Source organism: Phanerochaete carnosa (assembly GCF_000300595.1).
Source record: "Phanerochaete carnosa HHB-10118-sp unplaced genomic scaffold PHACAscaffold_7, whole genome shotgun sequence".
Taxonomy (NCBI): Eukaryota; Fungi; Basidiomycota; class Agaricomycetes; order Polyporales; family Phanerochaetaceae; genus Phanerochaete; species Phanerochaete carnosa.
Window position 1 is genome coordinate 964,469 of NW_006767634.1, and position 15,719 is coordinate 980,187.

At 54.0% G+C, this 15,719-nt stretch overlaps 3 protein-coding genes across 3 annotated transcripts; 1 reads left to right on the forward strand and 2 right to left on the reverse strand.

Moving 5' to 3' along the window:
- Positions 1–2,815: 2,815 nt before the first annotated feature.
- On the forward strand, positions 2,816–4,321 carry PHACADRAFT_259399 (uncharacterized protein). Its single transcript, XM_007397840.1, has one exon. The coding sequence runs from the start codon at positions 2,839–2,841 to the stop codon at positions 4,003–4,005; it is 1,167 nt and encodes a 388-aa protein (XP_007397902.1). The 5' UTR covers positions 2,816–2,838; the 3' UTR covers positions 4,006–4,321.
- A 695-nt stretch (positions 4,322–5,016) lies between these two features.
- PHACADRAFT_124678 (uncharacterized protein) lies at positions 5,017–10,670 on the reverse strand. Its single transcript, XM_007397841.1, has 19 exons — positions 10,430–10,670; positions 10,297–10,363; positions 10,113–10,237; positions 9,991–10,062; positions 9,813–9,936; positions 9,466–9,754; positions 9,300–9,407; positions 8,498–9,247; positions 8,351–8,448; positions 8,234–8,300; positions 8,153–8,180; positions 8,043–8,099; positions 7,926–7,990; positions 7,745–7,869; positions 7,579–7,693; positions 7,190–7,530; positions 7,056–7,136; positions 6,760–7,008; positions 5,017–6,705 (listed from the first exon to the last, which is right to left on the reverse strand). The coding sequence occupies exons 1-19, from the start codon at positions 10,657–10,659 to the stop codon at positions 6,595–6,597; spliced, it is 3,102 nt and encodes a 1,033-aa protein (XP_007397903.1). The 5' UTR covers positions 10,660–10,670; the 3' UTR covers positions 5,017–6,594.
- A 398-nt stretch (positions 10,671–11,068) lies between these two features.
- On the reverse strand, positions 11,069–15,477 carry PHACADRAFT_259404 (uncharacterized protein). Its single transcript, XM_007397842.1, has 20 exons — positions 15,315–15,477; positions 15,124–15,247; positions 15,028–15,071; positions 14,764–14,962; positions 14,522–14,709; positions 13,592–14,459; positions 13,483–13,531; positions 13,207–13,432; positions 13,015–13,146; positions 12,896–12,959; positions 12,714–12,742; positions 12,648–12,661; positions 12,569–12,597; positions 12,481–12,519; positions 12,415–12,429; positions 12,332–12,351; positions 12,248–12,280; positions 11,728–12,190; positions 11,330–11,653; positions 11,069–11,283 (listed from the first exon to the last, which is right to left on the reverse strand). Exons 1-6 carry the CDS (start codon positions 15,424–15,426, stop codon positions 14,368–14,370), a joined length of 759 nt encoding a protein of 252 aa, XP_007397904.1. The 5' UTR covers positions 15,427–15,477; the 3' UTR covers positions 11,069–11,283; positions 11,330–11,653; positions 11,728–12,190; positions 12,248–12,280; positions 12,332–12,351; positions 12,415–12,429; positions 12,481–12,519; positions 12,569–12,597; positions 12,648–12,661; positions 12,714–12,742; positions 12,896–12,959; positions 13,015–13,146; positions 13,207–13,432; positions 13,483–13,531; positions 13,592–14,367.
- Between the last annotated feature and the right edge of the window lie 242 nt (positions 15,478–15,719).

The following is a 15,719-nucleotide window of genomic DNA, read 5'->3' on the forward strand; positions in this document are numbered from 1 at the left end:
TGCTGCTGTACTCTGCAGAAAGCTTACTACCTTCTTTGTCGCACCATATGACCCCTAATCCTATGCTATGCGAAGAACATCGGGAGATTGACTCCCTTTGATGTATACAATCTCGTTACATCCCTTACAGTTCTGCTGGCTACCCAAGGTTTCCTGTGCGAGTCATTGTGCAAGACGCATCTGGCGACCTCAGCCGGACCGTTTTCTATGGTGAGCTGCATTCGATGTGTCCTAGGAGAGTGTCTGCTCTTGAGTCGACCGTAGCCATTTTGGTCCGTCTTCTGTTCTCGCCGATTTCGTTGTTTCGCTCCTGATTGCTGTCGAAATCATTCACAAAGACCCGGCCATCGTTCAGGATGTCGTTGGCGTAGACAAAGTTAGGCTTGAAGTCCAGACACGTATTGATGAGCCTTGACACGATCACTGATTAAGGGAGGATACAAAGGCCCGTATGCGTACAGAAAAGCCAAGGCTGTGTATGAGCGACATTGCTTTGCAAACAGTCGCCAGCTAACTATGTTCACCATTCACCAGCCAATCAAGAGATGGTCTACTCTGTCGGACGAGTTAGGACAGCACTAGTTATCTGGTTCTTGATTCACTAAGTGCAGTGGGAGGAAAATGATGTGCTGCAGTCCCGGGAAGTTCTTTAGGAACTTTCGCAGTACTAGTGGGCAGATTCATCCCAATAAATATGGGTTGAAGACCACCAATATATCCTAAGTTCCGCCTAGGCTTCCCCGCATCATCATACGCCCAATCGTTTCTATAAGCTAAATTGGAGGGTGTGTAATTTCCAACAGCCCGCACAGTTAAAATCCCCCTCAAGATCACTTGGAGGATTGCCAGCGCCCGGCCCCGAATGGCCACCTTGGAGGAGCGGCGGTTCCCGCGCGCCACAAAGTTTCCAGCGCTATTTGCCTCAAAATCAAGGCTGTCTTATCACTCGCTGTGCTTAAAAGTCACGACGACTACTATGATTTGAAAACCAAAAGATGTATGGATATGAGCCTCTACCAACAAGACATGAACTGGCACTCAGGCAGCTGGCAATATTCATCTCGCACCAAAACGGCAATATCACTAGTACTATATTCAAGACATCGTGCGAATCTCATCATGGTATCCTCAGTGAGTGATCCATTCTTTAAACACGGTTAAGCTGCATTTAACGTTTACTGCTACGAGCTGCAGAGTTGCGTTCGAGTCCTAAGCTTCCTAGCGTCTAATTGTGTGATGCGCCATCATCTCCGGCGTTCTCTCGCCTCTAGCGCTCTCATCTCAACACTGACCTCGAAATTTGACACATACGTGGAACGTTCGCTGAAGAGCGTAGAGCGGACCGTCTACTTGTACCCAAACATAGATACTGTACAATAGTCACAGTGCGCTTCCTTCGGTAGATGAGCGGCCACAACCAGACCTCCGGGTGACTGCTAACAGTGCCGAGTGGCAACAGCCGTTTTGCGGAATTACTGTAAGAAGTTGTGTATTGCTTTACGGTGGAAGTATCTGAAAGAATTTTATCATGCCAGCGGCAGACCTCAAACAGCACGAGTGCTCGGATAGACATCGCCAGCCACAGCTACAAGCCCGAACTCCGCTGTGATATGGCTTTCCCAGGGAGCCACTCGATGGGTGATGGGAGCTGTAGAAAAGGGTCCAAGACATTTCTGTCTCCCCCTATACCCAAAGAGGAAGTTTGAGCGGCCCTATACATCACGCCCTTACCCGCACCCAGATCACTGGACGGTTGGGATCAGACAATGACAATACCCGTCTCAAAGTGACAAAGGGCAGTGGGAACTGCATTTCATTTCCTGCCGCACCCACTCATTTTCGGGGTAGCCATCAACACGTTTGCCTTCTAACGTGGTGTAAGGTACAAATCGCCGGCTTTTCGCGCGAGTGGCCACTCATCAGAGGCCGCTCACTCCTGCGTCCAAATGCGGAAAACTTGACTAATGTTATATAGTCTCGCTTTCCTTCAATCGCTTTCCCATACCCCCGCTTTTAATTGCTCTCTTTTCGTGCCATAGGCAGGACTTCTCCACCTACATTCGCGCCATGGTTCTCCACCTCACCTTCACTTGCGATGTTGGTACCGACGACGCGTCGAAGCTCTCCATGAAGGAGAATGTTTTTCCCGACGACTTTGTCCTCGAATCCATCACCGCTACCAGGACGACACGATCGAAGCTTCGTTCGGCTGTAGTTCTTCAGGGAGAACCAGCCGAAGGCTATCCCGTTGTCGCCATCTCCGAAACGACTCTCCCCTGCACCAATGATATTAGTGTCCCTAGCCGCAAGGACAAGGGAAAGGCCACAAAGAAGCTAACGTCGAGCGCTGTAAGAACAGTTTCTCAAGCCTTCCCACCATTTGATCCTGACTCTGCCTCCCAGAGCAACAAGGCTCGCAGTCCAAGGCCGTCTTCTGAGGGAAAGGGATCCAAGAAGAAGGATGTACGTTGTCTTTCGCGTCCTACTGATTCGAACAGATTCTCACTCGGATTTAGGCTAAATGTCCATGCCCATTCAAGGAAGACGGCTGTGAGGGGAGGTTTCATCCGACAAATCACGATGCGCGCAGACATATGGAAATTCACACCTTCTCGTGGCAGTACGTGACTATCTATGAACGTCGGCTGTGTACGTTACTAATCACGGTTCAACAGGAAAGGTCTCTACTGTGCTAGGTATTTCCCGCAGTGCGCGTACACGGCTGTCCAAGATGGCAACTTTAGGACGCATATCTTGAAGCAGTACGTGTCTCGTCCAACGTAGACGTTGAGTCTATACTCAATGATTATGTCCAGTCATCAGGGAAACGGGAGCAACATGACCATTTGTCGAGCTATCTTCCAGCAGGCTGGCCCGAACGGGAAGCCGTGGGTCTGCAACCATTCGTGTTCAGGCGGGAGCCCGCTGAGCCACTGGCGTGCCGTGCACGGGACGACAGAGCCAGAGACCTTTGAGGGTACTTGGTTCGGCGCCGTGTTTTGCTCTATCGACGAGTACTACCAATACCATGGCACTACCCCTCCGATGAACTACAGGACAGGATATCCGTTCCGCTCCCACCCCGTCCGTTACCCCAAGGCTGTCGTTGACGCGAAGATCGCTGAATACGGCGGCAAGTGTGGATGGTCTACCGACCGTTGTGACGAGTGGACCGAGAAAGAGATTGGGAACTTACCCATGCTCTATACCAGGGACGGCGGCGAGGTGGAAGCTGATGAGTCTGAAGAAACGCCTGTGTTCTACATGAACGCAGAGGCCTCGACGGATAGTGATGGCGAGATCATCGACGCCGGGGCAAATCCTACTCGGCCTGCCCTTCCTACCTCGCCACAGGACCACGCGTTTGCATCTTGTCCGCCCTCTCCGCCGCCAGCGGGGTGCACCGGCCCCTGGGAGGAGTTTCCTAAGGAATGTGCCCACCACGATGAGTTCCACCGCATCTGGGTACTCGAAGGCCAAATGCCAGAGAACAGCTACGAGCCACATTGCCAAACGTACAGCCTCCACCAAAAGCAAAATTCTATCGCGACCCCGGAAGGCAGCAACGTTGCCGAGCAGCAGCCTCTAGCGGTAGCACCTGCTTTCGCACCTGTGTCCTGGGGCATGCAGCAGCCAAGCGACGCGTCTTCGACTCTCACCGAGTTCGCCTGGGCTCTCGAATACTTCCACCAACCCGCTACACCTCACGGTACCCTGCAAGGCTGCCTCGTACCGCCATCAACTCCTTCGCACATCCAGTCGTACTACGGGTTGGAAGCCCAGAGCCCCAGTGGCGACCTATCTCACTACTACAGTTCCGCACACCCTACGTACGCGCCTTGTCCCCCGGTGTACTCGCAGTATCAGTCTCCTCCTGTGGTATCCTCGGGCTGGTCATCGCAACACACGTCGTCTGCTCCGACCCGACAGCCTAGCCCTGTGCGGTCCGACGACGAGCAGGTTGCTGTAGAGGCTCTTCTGGGTCTTGGCTCCAGCAAGCCATAGTGCCGCCCCTTCACATTTCTCGTCCGTTTCCCAACGTCAGTCGTCTTTCCGATTTCAATACGTCTTCATTTCCTAGATCCATTATGCTGCATATATGTTGCTCTCGTTCCATGCGTGCGCCACTCGTACTTGCTCACATCTCTCCGCATTTTGTATACATTATCATGCTATCACGTCTATCCGTCTCTTGCTCTCCTGGTCTTGTTCACTGCTACCTGCTTGTGTATTTTCGTCCCACGTGTTTCGTATACTTAGTGTTATCCAACGGGTACAGACTCGGAGCGTCTTCAATCGTGGTGCTGTATGAGACGGCAGCATACATCGGGCCCGTACCTGCCAGAGCGATGCCAGATGTCTCGCGACTTGCAATATTACTGCAGTCCACGCGACACTAAGGCACGGAGACTTCTGCATCCGATGCTAGTCTCACTCCGACATCATAAACAAAGCCCAGCCTAGCCCAGCAGTACGAAGCAACCCAGCTCAGCTGGTGACCCTGAGACAGCTGTACAGCGTACGTGTCCTCAACTAGTGCCGATCGCGAGGCCCACGGCGATTTCGCGAGTGCGAGTCAGGCTGCGCCCAATAAACAGCTCTCTCCGAGTCGGGCCGACCGCCTACAGTTGCCAGGAGAGATCTCAAACAGCGTATGCTGATGCTCGGCGATTATCATCTCACAGCAGCGCCAGCGGTGTATGCGGTAATGCTGTGTTTTAGGCGATATATAAGACATCGCCCGTCGTTCAAGCACCCTCTACTGCTGGCAGTCACCGTCCTCGGCCCCATTACGTTCTTTCTACGGCCTCTGTGCCCTCCTTCCGCCCATTCGCTGGTCGTCTGGTCCTTCTTTCGCACTTGCTACGCCCAACTTCGCCTTTGAAGTGCTACGAAACTCATAGCGATGAATGAAACATCAGAGCAGAGAGCTATCATGACCCGCGTCGAGCGTGTGAAGCACGCACGACGTCATGCGTTGAGTATTTTCTCGTGTGCTGCGCACGAGAACGTTTACTAACCTTGGTCCAATGGCAGTGCACGTCTCAGAGAACGCACGCTCTCTATACCGCCAATTGTAGTCATCAAGCCCTCTGGGGATGATTTAGGTCACGACACGAGGCAGGAGCTGCCCAGGAACGTCAATTCGAGTAGGCCGAAGAGCCTCCCCGACCTCGCGCGTTCTAGAGCTTTCGAAGCCCTCCTGAATAACGGGGACGCGTATCTTCATCCTCACTCCGCAGTGGAGAGATGCGCGCGCACAAGCGGCTGTTACTATGGAGCATCCGAGCACCACAGCTGCCCTGTCAGTCCCGTGTCCTGCAACCCACGGTCGGCCAACACTTCTCCGTTGCGGCTTGATACTCGCTACGGTAGCATTGACTACAGGTACATGGAGATCGCGATGGAAGTTGTCGAAGAGGCTGCTCGCATCTGTGATTCTCCTGGTCCCTTGCCGACAGACGTGCCTCTGGTATTCTCTGGAATAAATGCGCGTACTATCGATGAGTTCAAGATTTGGCTGATGGCGCGATACGACTACCGCGGGCACGCGGGCAAGCTCATGGATGAGGCCGTCACTCCTGAGATATTGGCTTTAGACATCCTCAGTACGTCCGCTCCCACGTCTCATTCGTGCCCACACTGACAGATATGTACAGAGCACCTGTCAGAGTCTGATGTCAGCCCGCTGCTCTCCGGTATCATCCCTATCGCGCTGGCGGATTCATGCAAGGCATCGTCTGTGCACAAGACACCATCTGTGCATGTGCCTGCCGGGTCATCACAGCTGACGTCGACCGAGGCATGTCGCGCCCAATCGCCAATATCCCTCTCCGATGTCTCACCGCGTCGTCATCGCCTGCGTACAAAGAAAGATCTGACCATTGAGCTCGCTCAGAGCCCCGCGAATGCGACACACATCCTTCCCTCACCTGCTCTACCGTCTACGCCGGTGCCTGGGAGGACACAGCCCGTCTCTGCCCGGTCCCGCGACGCGGGGCCAACCGAGCCGCGGTCAGGCAAGAAAGCTGGGTGCGTAACGACTGTCTCAGCCTCAGTGTTTTGTGCCTCACGGGACTGCGCCACACAGGTTCGTCGTCGGCCTGCTAGCAATGGGAGCCCTGCTCAGCCGGTCTCCCTCCACCCCCTCTACGTTCGACCACAGGACCGCGGGGACGCCCCCGAGCACGCCCGCGCCGTTCGCGAGTGCATCAGCATCCTTCATGGACTTGCCCCGTACGCCGCACAGCGCGTCGGGCTTCGCCGGGTGGTACGGCGCTCAACGCGAATCGCCGCACGGCGAAGTCCGCTTCCTCAGCCCGCCAGAGTTACTTTCCATCACAGACGAAGGCGCGGATTACTGTTGGTTCGCACTGAGCCCGTCGGGGGAACGTTGATGATAACTTGCTTAAACCGTTCTTACAAGTTATCTTGGGGCCTTGAATGATTTTGATAATGATGATGACTGTGATTCCAGTCTAGTAACCGCGAGTGAGAGTCGGTTGGCCATGAAAAGTACGCCAGGAGACTATAGAAGACGAAATGGTATACCGAATAAATGGCATAATCAATAATCATATGCCGGTAATACAATCACATCTTCATGACATGTGTCTGGTCATACTCTGCTCTCCACTTCGTCCACCCCTGCAAAGGAATTTCGCCACAAAGCCTCGCTGTGATTTCATGCAGCTCATTTAATCCCTAGGTAGCTCAGTCAGCTGCCTCACGCATCTCAAGACTCAGCTAGACACTCACATCCACGATTTGGAACACGGCACAGATCGCGGTGGCATAGAACATGAACTCGTAATTCGCGATTTGGTCGAGGTGGTTCTTGTGTACCGAGTCCTTAGCATTGTCATCATTCCCAGCGAATGTGTGGCGTCCGACAGTGCCATGGTAATGTAGTCTATCGAGCAGGTTCTGGTGGAAAGGCTGTGGAAGGGGCTCCCCAGTGCGTAGGGCCTGTGAGACCAGCGAGAAGGTAGCCATCACATCTGAGATCTGCGGAAAGTCAGCTGCTGACGTGAGACTGGGATATGGCCACTGACAAAGTTAGGGTTGACAGCCATTGTGCGCTGCAGGAAGCCAGCACGCATCGCAGGGTCGATCTGAGCCAACGCACTCGCAAGCTTCACGGGGAGGTGTCAGCACTTCCACAGAAAGCCACAGAGACACAACGCACTAGGGCAAGGCTACTCATCATGTCCGTCTGCACGTTTGCGAGCCTCATGTACTCCTCGGATGGCCATGCGCCGCGGATGCTGCCCTCCCACTTGGCTATGGCCGTCTGAGTCTTGATCGCCTGGAGCTGCGTCGCAAGTCTGAGGAACTTCTTGCGTGCGTTCGGTAGGAGCTCAGTCATGGATCCATGTGCGTGACGCGCGCTGGCGCTGCTGATCCATACGGCCATGATGTCCGAGTACAGGAAGGAGAGCGTGGATATATTAGAGGCATTGCGCAGCCGGACGGCTTTGCGTCCGGACTTGGGCGGAAGCATCATCACGACGAATGACGCGGCGCAGCCTGCAGTGGAATGTAAGCCTCGCCCAATGGTAAGAAGGTGTGGCATACCGATGATCACGTTGACGAAGCGCCTCCATGCTACCTCCCACCCAAGTCCCGGATTACCGGCAATGTGCAAATGCCCGTCAATCCAAGAGTACCCTTGGACCAGGATGTAGGTGGCCTGCAGGGGTAGCGATTAGCCCAAGAATACATACACAGCGTGAATACCTACACCGCCAAGCATCACACCTGATAGATACTGCGGGGGAGAGAACAGCCTCAGGAAGACGAGAGGAACCAAGAAGACAGCGACAGTGGCGGCCGAGCCGTATGGGCTACCATTGCTTTTTGCATCGCCTGTGGTAAAAAAAAATAAGCTCGTATACAAGACACAAGAGCGTCGAACAGCATACCTATGTACCAAGAGAGCAAACCTAGCACAGCACCAATGAATGTGCCGAGCAGGCGAGTGAAGTAGCTAGATTTATTCTTGTTGAGACTACGCTTTACCGTGACAGTACGTTGCTTACTTGAATATCTGGTCGGACACGAATATATTTAACGTTGTCTGTGCCATGATGAGGGACCTGGAAGCGTGTTCAGTTAGTCCGTTTTCCTTGAAGTATGCTGATCGTCATACCAAAGGCCCTTGTTAACATAGATAAAGTCTTTCTACTCATCAGTACCCATTCATATTCATCGATGCAGGGGGCAGACTTACTTGCACTTGTACGGACTACGGCCGGTATGTATAATGCAATGGAGATGATAACATATCTGAAGCAGAACTAGCCTAATGTGAGCGAAATGAAGAGGAGAAAGTCGTGGTTGCACATACAAGAGCTTCAGGTGTTTTGGTCCATTTATACAGAGAGTGCAGGCCGTTAGCAATTCTTTGCAAAGTATTCGTAGGTGGCCTACTATCAGGATCGCGTCCTACCCAGACATCAGCTATCGTTCCCGAGAGAACAGTTCTATAGCGCACGATACGGTCCCTCCTCTTCCTTGACCTCCTCATCAGGCTGGGGCGCGTGGTCTTCGCCTGCAGCCTGGTCGCTCGTGTCTCCCCGAGACATGATGGCCCTCCCCAGGGCGCGCAGTCCGCCAGGGGCCCACAGACGATTCTTCCTCCGTTTGTGCGCCGTCAGCTGAACATACTCCATCAGCCCGATGATCGCGTCCGTAAGCACGACAAGGTTAGTCGCGAATACGAACGAGACGTAGAGGCTGCGCAGAGGGATGGCGCTTGGCTGTAGCCTAAGCGGCTCCGACGTCCTCGCATCTTCGAGAACGCTGCCAAACGGATGCAAGAGCTGCAATCGGCGCGAGGTCTTAAACTCTTCGAGTGCGGTGCGCAGGCGCTCCAGTGCAGCGTCGAAGTCGACGAGGTGCTGGTCGGAATCTTTGACACCTTTGCTGGCATACCGCCGTGTATTGATGCTGTCGAGCACTGTCTTCGTCGCGCGCAGACCATCGGAACAGGCGGAACGCAGGTCTGCAGTGGACTCTTCGATCACGTGCATAACGTCGTGCATGCGCACAGAGTAGGCCGACTCCGCGGTATGGTGCTTCTGGCGGAGCTGGCGCAGGAGGGGCGTGTCGCCAGTGAATCCGTGTGCATCCTCAGCGGCTGAGGAAGGTGCACTAGAAGAAATGGAGTCTTCGCGGGAAAGAGACTGGTCTGGCTCGCGCGAATAACGGTGTCCGGCAAGCTTCGCGAAGGTATGCAAGGCAGCTACAGACGTAATGTAAGCATACGCAAATATAGATACGTATGCATGTCCTACCTGCCCGGTTAACCAAGAGGACAAGCGGTTCTTTCAATCCTGTAATATCATCGGCATTCCATTTGCCCCAACTAAATTCGGCCCCAATGAAACTCAGGGAGCTCATCACTACCTCCCAAAATAAGTTATCTAATTATTCCTCAATATAAATTGTGACATTACGTACTCTGCTGAATATGCGCGAGGACTGCCACTCGCAAGCCTTGTACCTTGGAAGCGAGCGGCGTCCCTTCGGCAAGGTCGTCGGGAGAAGCATTGAGGATCTGGTGCTGCAGTTCTACAATGTCCTTCAGACGTCCTATCAAGGCGGAAGTGGACACCAGTGTTGCATGATTCAAAGTCTCAGGGAAGATGAATAGTATGCAAATAACGCCGATGCCGATATAGCATGCAACCGACTCGAGGAGGGAATTCATGAGGGTATACTGGGGGAAGGGGAACAAGGCGCCGTAGCTCTGAACACAAGTTCCAGTATGAGCACAAGATGCAGACAAAGAGAAGAAGAGGGCCTACGCAGAAGATATCCAACGCAATAGTGCCAAAAATGCTCGTAAGCAGCAACTTTGGTGTATACGATCGCATCAGAGCAAAGAGGAAGCAACCAAACCCCAAGAAGACTGCGAAGATGATGGATGACCTGCGACGCCTGGCAGTGAGCAGGGCAATCGGACCTGATTGTAGATACACCCACGCAGTGTCAAGGAATTTGCCAGCAAATATATCTGCTTGGAACAGGGCATCCGGATTGGCTAAACCCGCGGCACTGTATGAAAGTGAGACCGGGAGCAGCGACATGGCTGGATATATGCGCACCTTTGAGCCTCCCTTAGAAGACTTTGTTTGAGGAGGAGCTGGTTCCTGGAGGCGAGAGCAGCTTTCATGGCAGCCGCGCCCAATGCCCATCCCAGGCACATGCCAAGGATCATAGTTGTAAGGACCTGGATGGATATGCAATCAGCCGCTGACAGGTGCTGGGGAGATGATAAAGTCAACTGACAAATAGGAAGAACTGCACTGGCAAATTCGCAGGCGCCATAAAGCTTGCAAGGAACGCAAAGAACGCACTACAAATTTGAAATCAATGAGTATTTTTATTGACTTTCTGGTCAAGAGTGTTGAAGGGCACGTACGCGTTTCCTAGCTCCTTCAGAGACGCATTGGGCAGCAAAATGACATAAGCGGCCCAAGATGCGATCCAACACCTGAGCCATACCCTCCTAGACCTCGAAGAACGCAGATTAGTCGCGACCCAATCAGGCAAATGTAGCCTATCCAGCAAGGGTTTCTTGGTAGCAGCTGAGGAGGGCTGATCGTGAGGTCTGTCGTCGGAGGCGTGCTCGCCAGCTTTCTCGCCGTGCATCTGTGGCGAGCCTTCCTCGTTCGCAGACTGAGCTGTTGAGGACATGGTGGTTTGGAGCAAGTGGAGGCTGGCCCGCGCGCGGAGCTGTCATGTTGAATCCAACTGGACTTTACATGACTTCCCCTTCCCGGAGGCGGAGGCATTGCTCATAATCCCCGTTACGTCACGCGTCGGTATTTTCCCTACCAATCACATCTCGCGTAGCGTCGGTCTCTGCGCGTGATTGTCTGCGACGGTCACAGCCGGCGTTGACCCAGTCCCCTTTGCCGGCTGCGTACACTACAATTTGCGTCTTGGGCCGCACATAACCGCTATGCAAGGCACGAACGCACACGCTCGCCCGAAGCCGAAGTAACTTGAACCTGCTCGCTGTGGACGATACCTAAATCCTCGAGGGACAGTGAGGGGCACGGCGAAGTGCGAAGTAACATGGTGCTCGAGGTGCGGAAGAAAGACTGCCATCGCTCCGATTTCTGACTGTATCTCGGAGCTTCCTGTTCAGAAGCCGGTGTTCCTGCCATCTTTTCCATCCTTCAACCCGGGTTCAAACTCACAACGACCCTTTTCCCTTATCCAAGGCCGGCCCTCAAACCCCTCGCCTCCGCCTCCGCATTGGCGTGATTGGTGCGTAGTGTGCACTACCAGATCTAATACTGCTGACTCTCCGTAGGTCTTTAGCCTTTGGGCTCTTCCTGGCGCCGTTGGCCGCGGCCATTTCCCGCGCATGCCGGGCCCCTGGGTGCGGCGACGGGTTACCGCGGCGTCGAGCGTGGCCGCCAGCGTGCAGAAGCTGTCGAGGTCAACCGCATCTGTCGCGAACGAAGATTGCAAACAGAGCTGTCTCCGCGTTCCCGCATTCTTCTCAGTACACCATCGCAAAACCGCTAAAGATCTGTTGTCACCGCCTGCGGACACTCAGCTGGGAACTGGTGCTACACCGGCTTTGCACTGCTGTGTTGGAATTAATAGGGTTATTTCTTCCAGTCCCTCGAAGGTGTGTGTCACCATGGTTTCAATATGTATCTCTCGGCGACTTGGCACTGAGGCTTTCCGGATCGGTCATTCTAGCGAGTACGAGCCTCAAGTGCGAAACCCGCGCAGTCTACTGCGTCCGAATTTGCGCCGGGTATTGACAGCCATCTCTCCGTAATCTAGGAAGGTCAAGGGCTTTACATTCCTGGAGAAACGGCACCGGCGCTCGACCTATAGCACTGCTCATCGACGAGCGTTCCCAGCGCAATTACGGCTCCCTTTCCTCACGGTGACCTCATCAAAACGTAGAATCGTCCGTTCGAAATGGCCTTTTCCCTCTCCCGCGCTTACATGGCTCGAGTCCGCGTTCTCATCGGTCCAACAAGTTGATATATCACCCCTCGCAGGGTTTATATCTAACAGGGCTTGTCCGGGAGTGTCTCTTGGAGATGTCCGCCTTCTGCCTTCGCCCACTGTGGAACATTCATGGCCTCAATAGCTGCTCCCTCATCACTAGCACAGATCGTGCAGAGTCTCTTGACCACTCGGTATTCGGAATGTGCGCGCTAGTCTTCCTCGTCCTCGATATTGCACTCACCGGTCGTACGACTCCCAGTGGCGTCTAGCATTATCATCCTTTATGACCATCGTAAGTGCAAAGCGACTGGCCATATGCACATAGATAGTGACCATGTTGCAGTGGTTACCCTTGATCAGGAGGTCAGCGCATTCTAGCATCCTGCATTTGCATTTGCATGACTAAATGTGGCGTGCATCTCACAGGTGGAGTTAATTTGGGTACGGCGCGACCTGTTCACGATATGATCCTAGTCTCATTGTTTTCGATAGAAAGCAGGCTGGTCCTTTGGAAAATGTCTTTTCCTTTTGGTGAGTAGCTGATCACATGCGTGCTCTTGGGTCACTCATCATGCCTCAGAACCGATACTATACGCTCCTTGTGGTCATGTGAGTCGTTGCCGCCTGTCGCCAGTGCCGCCAGCTGATACGACCGGCAGCTTCAATAATTACGGCAAGTTGATGCAAATTTTCTGAACGGAGGCAGAGCATTGACTTGAAAACAGTACTCTTTAGCAATAAGCTCACTAACGAAGTGCGTGCTTAATGACCACTGGCAATAATTATCACTCACCTTCTCATAGCTGTAAGTGTCACTCCCGGCTGCGCGCCTCCACCAGGTGTACAAACCACCCTATGTAGATGTTAGTCCCAGGTCACATTCTCCGTTGATCTCCGCTGATGCGTTCTAGGCGTATCATGGTTCCAGTGGCAAAGCGTGTCGGGAATCGTCGCATTCACTCTCGGAGAGCGTAAGCTTTCCATGCAATATTACCCTGCTCGTTAACCCTGGCAGAACGCCTACAGTTATCCTGCAACTCCGGCTGTACGCCCTGTACGGCCTCAACAGAAAAGTCATGGCTGTGGTCGGCTTTGTCTTTGTCGCTAGTGTCACCTCGTCCGCGACCATCATCGCCATTGCGCTCGCGAATGTCAAAGGTGCATTCCTGTCCCTTACTCACGTGTCTGACTTTGCCATTGATCCGCCCTATCCAACAGTCTCGACACTCACGCTGTTCGGCCTTTCGTTTTGCAACCTATTGAACCTCCAGGAGATCACGTATATCTACGCGTTCTGGATCCCGATGATGATGTGCGAGAGTTTGCTCTGTCTCCTCGTCATCCTGAAGGCAGTCCACGGCTGGAAGCGCCAGAGCAACCTGCTTGACACAGGCAAGGAGATCATCGCGGTCCTCATCCGCGATTCGATCATCTACTTCGTCGTGTGCGTGCCCTACTCCCTTGCACTGCGACTCGTACCTCACACCTATCTAGGTTGTTCGTCGTCTATCTCACTAACATCATCATGTTTGTCGGAGGCGACGTGCGTCTCCTACACACATTGCTCCGTCTCGCTCGCACTGATGCATCCCGCCCACCACAGGTGGTCAAGTTTGAGGCCGCGGTCAACTATGCCGTCTCGATGAGCTGCGTGATGAGCAGTCGCCTCTGCCTGAACGTACGCGGCATGATCTGGCATGACGAGGACATTGTTGTCACGGCGCCTGCGACGCTTCCCCTCTCGCTCCAGTCGAGGTGCTCGCGCTGGAGTCGCTCGCGTGACGCGGGGAGCCGCGGCGGCGGCGGGACCGGGCGGAGCCAGGCGAGCGAGCACTCGAGCGTGCGCCCGACGCGCCAGAAGGGGCCCATTATCGCGTTCGCGCACCCCGACGCCGAGGCGGGCCTGTCCGAAATCGAGATGGACGAACTCCGGAGCATGCGCGTCGTGCAACACGAGAACCATGCGTACCCTCTCGCCTTGAAGCTTCCTGGGAAGAGCGACGGCAGGGGAGCTTAGCCGCGGCCACTTTATGGGGCGTAGAACTATAGAGGCGCGCCTGCAAGGCTGCTACGGCTAAGCGCGCTCGCTCGGCATATATGTCGTTGAATAACTGTTCTCGAACTTTTGGACTCGTGTTAAGTATACTTATATAGCTATGTGTGCTCTATTCTCCCATCGTTAACGCACCTACTCTCGTTTCAAATCTGGCATTTTAGCTACTTGTACATTTGCTGTCGGTTTGTCTATATTACTGAGTACCTCAGGGTCGTCTGCTCTGGGAAAGGCCCAAGCAATCTCCGCATTGCGGCAGATAAAGATTGCGCGTGCGGTCGGATCGTTGCGGATTCGTGTGTAAATGAGAAGAGACGCGGACCGGTTCAAGCAACATTGCGCGCGTTCACGATATCAACGAACTCAGGTTTGAGCGATGCGCCGCCTACGAGGAAGCCGTCGACGTCGGGCTGCGTGGCTTTCGAGGGATAACACAAATTTTTAGTTACACTCATGACAACGGGGATACGGTACACATACCAAGCTCTTTGCAGTTCGCTGCAGTGACGGAGCCACCGTAGATAATGCGGCATGACTCTGCAACGGCAGGAGAGACGCTCTTAGTGAGAAAGGCGCGGATGTCCGCGTGTACCTCCTGGGCTTGGGCAGAGGTGGCGACTTTGCCGGTGCCGATAGCCCAGACGGGCTCGTAGGCGATCACGACCTTACTGTGCCGCCTTCTCAATATCTACGCTGGGGGACACTGGGGGAAAGAAACATACGCCCAATCTTCTTCCTTGAGAAGTTTGACGACGGGCTTAAGCTGCTCCTGAACGACCTCGGCGGTCCGGTTCGCCTCGCGCTCCTGGAGGGTCTCGCCGACGCAGAGGATAACGGAGAGGCCGTTATCAAGCGCGACGCGCGTCTTTTCGGCGACGAGCTCCGAGGACTCGTGGAAGAGCGTGCGGCGCTCAGAGTGACCTGGTGTATTCGCGGGTCAACAAACGAAACGAGGGCCTTGGGAGGACACGACAGGACAGGCTCACCGAGGATCACATACGGGATTTTAGCATCGGCGAGCTGGGCGGGGCTATGACACGCCAGTAAGGACTTGCTAAACAAAGCCAAGGGCCAACTTATACCTGATCTCGCCAGTGAAGGCACCGCTGAGCTTGATGTAGCAGTTCTGCGCGGCGACCTTAACGCCATTGCGCACAAGCTCCGCGACCGGGATGAGGTAAATGGATGGCGGAGCAACAACGACCTCTTTCGGGCTCAAACGTCAACGCCTTTCAAAGATACTGCAACAGCGGAGCATTGGATCCTTCCTCACCGACTTTGGGGTCGAGGGACGCCTCGTTCAACGCGTCGATGAGCTTCTTCTTTGCCTCGCGCGAGACGGGGTTCATCTTGAAGTTGCCTCCGACGAAGAATTGGCGAGCCATCTTTCTGCAGCTAGTAATCTGGTTAACTGTGAGATGGTCTGGATGGTCCTGGTACAGCGACGGAAGAGAGAACGATAAAGAGTGAGGCCATAAGGAGGCGAGAACATCCAGAACATCGATTGGCTGATCACTCGATCACTGGACATCTGCTTTAGATTAGATAGACGCTTTTATAGTATAATAAATCTTATCAGATCAGCTCGCGAGGACCCTGAGGCCTGATGTCTGACCACTACCTTGTCCCTCGCTACCTATCTCTCGCTGCTCGCGCAGCTTATGTGCGCAGCTCTTAC